At 35.6% G+C, this 2,310-nt stretch overlaps 1 protein-coding gene across 1 annotated transcript; it reads right to left on the minus strand.

Moving 5' to 3' along the window:
* Positions 1-544: 544 nt before the first annotated feature.
* LOC110908236 (translation initiation factor IF-2-like) lies at positions 545-1,371 on the minus strand. Its single transcript, XM_022153156.1, has 3 exons — positions 1,300-1,371; positions 1,059-1,248; positions 545-945 (listed from the first exon to the last, which is right to left on the minus strand). Exons 1-3 carry the CDS (start codon positions 1,369-1,371, stop codon positions 545-547), a joined length of 663 nt encoding a protein of 220 aa, XP_022008848.1.
* Positions 1,372-2,310: the final 939 nt, after the last annotated feature.

Genomic DNA, 2,310 nt, shown 5'->3' on the forward strand with positions numbered 1-2,310 from the left:
AATCTGTCGCTTTAGCTTAGCAACATCCTCAATATAGGAATTAACAACATCTTGTTTTATAGAATACATTCGTTTAAGTTCTTTAGTTGTTTCAGAAAGATAATTCATTCTAGATTGAGCATATTTCATTTCGTCTTTCACATTTTCATATGACTCTTTTGTAATGTGATATGCTAATTTCATTGAGTCATATTCCTTTTTCATTTCTTGACAAGCAATTTCTTTTTGAGAACACTCTTCTGTCATTTTAGAAACATTTTCTTTCAAAACTTCATTTTCTTTTTCTATCTTTTTTACATTTTTCTGAAAGTTTTTCATCATTTTCTTTTAAAACTTTTTCTTTTTCTAGCATTTCTTTGCATTTTTCTTTGAAAATGTTTTCAATTTTTGTGAACTCAAGATCTTTTGTTCGGAATTGCTCATCTTTTTCAGTACAAGCTCTGCACGGTTCCATGCATTTCTTGCACTGATCAATCATTTTTATGATTTCAGAATCAGAATGTACCTCAGTGATTGGCACCTTGGTGTTTTCAGCTGCCTCTGTCTACTTCATTTCAGCAACATTCTGCGTTTCTTCAACACTGACTTCATCACCAGCATCACCAGCTTCCAAATTCTCATTCTTTACTTCTTCTTCTTCTTCTTTCCTTACCTCTTCTTCATCAACCTGTTGTTCTTCAGTAACAGCTTCTTTCACAACTTCAATATTCACAACAACTTCTTCACCTTTGATCTCCTTCACAACTTCAACTTCAACAGCTTCTGTGTTAACCTCTTCAGCAACCTTCTTCAAATTGTTCACCATCTCTTCAACACTCTTGTTCAATCTCTCTTCATCCCTTTTTCTTAGACACGATGTCATGGCATATCTGATTTCCTTTTCAAGCCTTTTAGCATATGTGTCATCTTTCATCACATTTCTATAGTATTCGGCTCTCAATGGAACTATGAGAAGAACATCATCAAAGATTATGTCTTTCTTTGGAACAACCGGTTCTCCTTCTCTATTGTAATAACACTCTCTCTCTTCTTATCCCATCTTCTGCTTCAGACGTCACTCTCATACTCTTCCTGCATGTCTTCCATTCTATTATAAACCACATTTCTTTCTCTGTAAGTCTTCTCACTTAAAATCTCTTCACGAGTTTTCTCTTTTGACTCAAGTGTGTCTTTTTCTTTGCTTTCCTCTTGAATCTCAGCAATAAAAGCATAATGATCATGTTTCTTTGAAAGAGTTTCTGCATCTTCCTTTGTTCAAATCTTGAATCGATAATCAAGCCGATCTTCTTCTGGACATACTTGACTCCAATCAAATCCTTCATCATCATGAAAGACTGCACAAGCCCTTGACTTGGGTTTATCTTCAATCATTTTCGGATCTTCTCTGCTTCGGTGGTAGATTGCCTTTCGGTAGTAATCATCATTGAACGGATGTTCATTTCTACCAACTGCAGAATTTGTGCATTCTCTCTTGAAATGACATTTCTACTTACATTTGAAACAGGTCACTTTGGATTTGTCGAATCCAAGCTTTGTTGATGCACCTCCAAGAGATTGTTTCCCGGTAATCTCCATGTATCTTTGAGCTCTGCGAATGCAACTTGCCAAACACCAACGAATGTCAATAAGTTCCATTTCTTCTGGATCAATCTGGTCGTAGTCTTCTTTGGTCAACTCTGAGTTTCCAATTTTACCAGCTACAAGACCTTCATATGACTCCAGAACAGATGCAAGGAAACTCATTTGCTGCTTAGCTGCATTGATGCTCATCGACGGAGAATTCTTCAGTTTGAGAGCAATGTTGCACAAAATTTCTTCAGCTTCATCAGAACTTGATTTTGAAGATGAATGGTATCCAGAATGATGACTTGTTGACGTTTTTGTGGTTCTTTCATCTTCTCACCACTGAACGTTGTCTTTGGTGAACTAACGCCTTTTTCTGATGATATGCTGCTTTTGTAGTACAATCCAACATTCTGTTGTTGTGAAGAGCCAATCATCTTGCTTTGCTTCTGTAACTCCAGATCATGACTCTCTATCTTCTCAAACAACGCATCAAGAGAAATCGTATCATATAAAGCATCATTTTTCCAAATAAAAACAAACGTTTGCCACTGATCAACTCGTGGTAACGCTTCAATCACTTTATCTATAAGTTCCTCTCTTGTTTTCATTATCTCAAATCTCTCAAGTTCAATTTTAAGATGACAAAATCTTTCTTTCATTTGCCTCACCAACTCTCCTTTTAAACTATCAAACAGATCAAATTCTTTTTTAAGTAAGGCAATTTTGTCCTTTTTATCTGTTTAA

This window comes from Helianthus annuus, chromosome 2 (genome assembly GCF_002127325.2).
Source record: "Helianthus annuus cultivar XRQ/B chromosome 2, HanXRQr2.0-SUNRISE, whole genome shotgun sequence".
Taxonomy (NCBI): domain Eukaryota; kingdom Viridiplantae; phylum Streptophyta; class Magnoliopsida; order Asterales; family Asteraceae; genus Helianthus; species Helianthus annuus.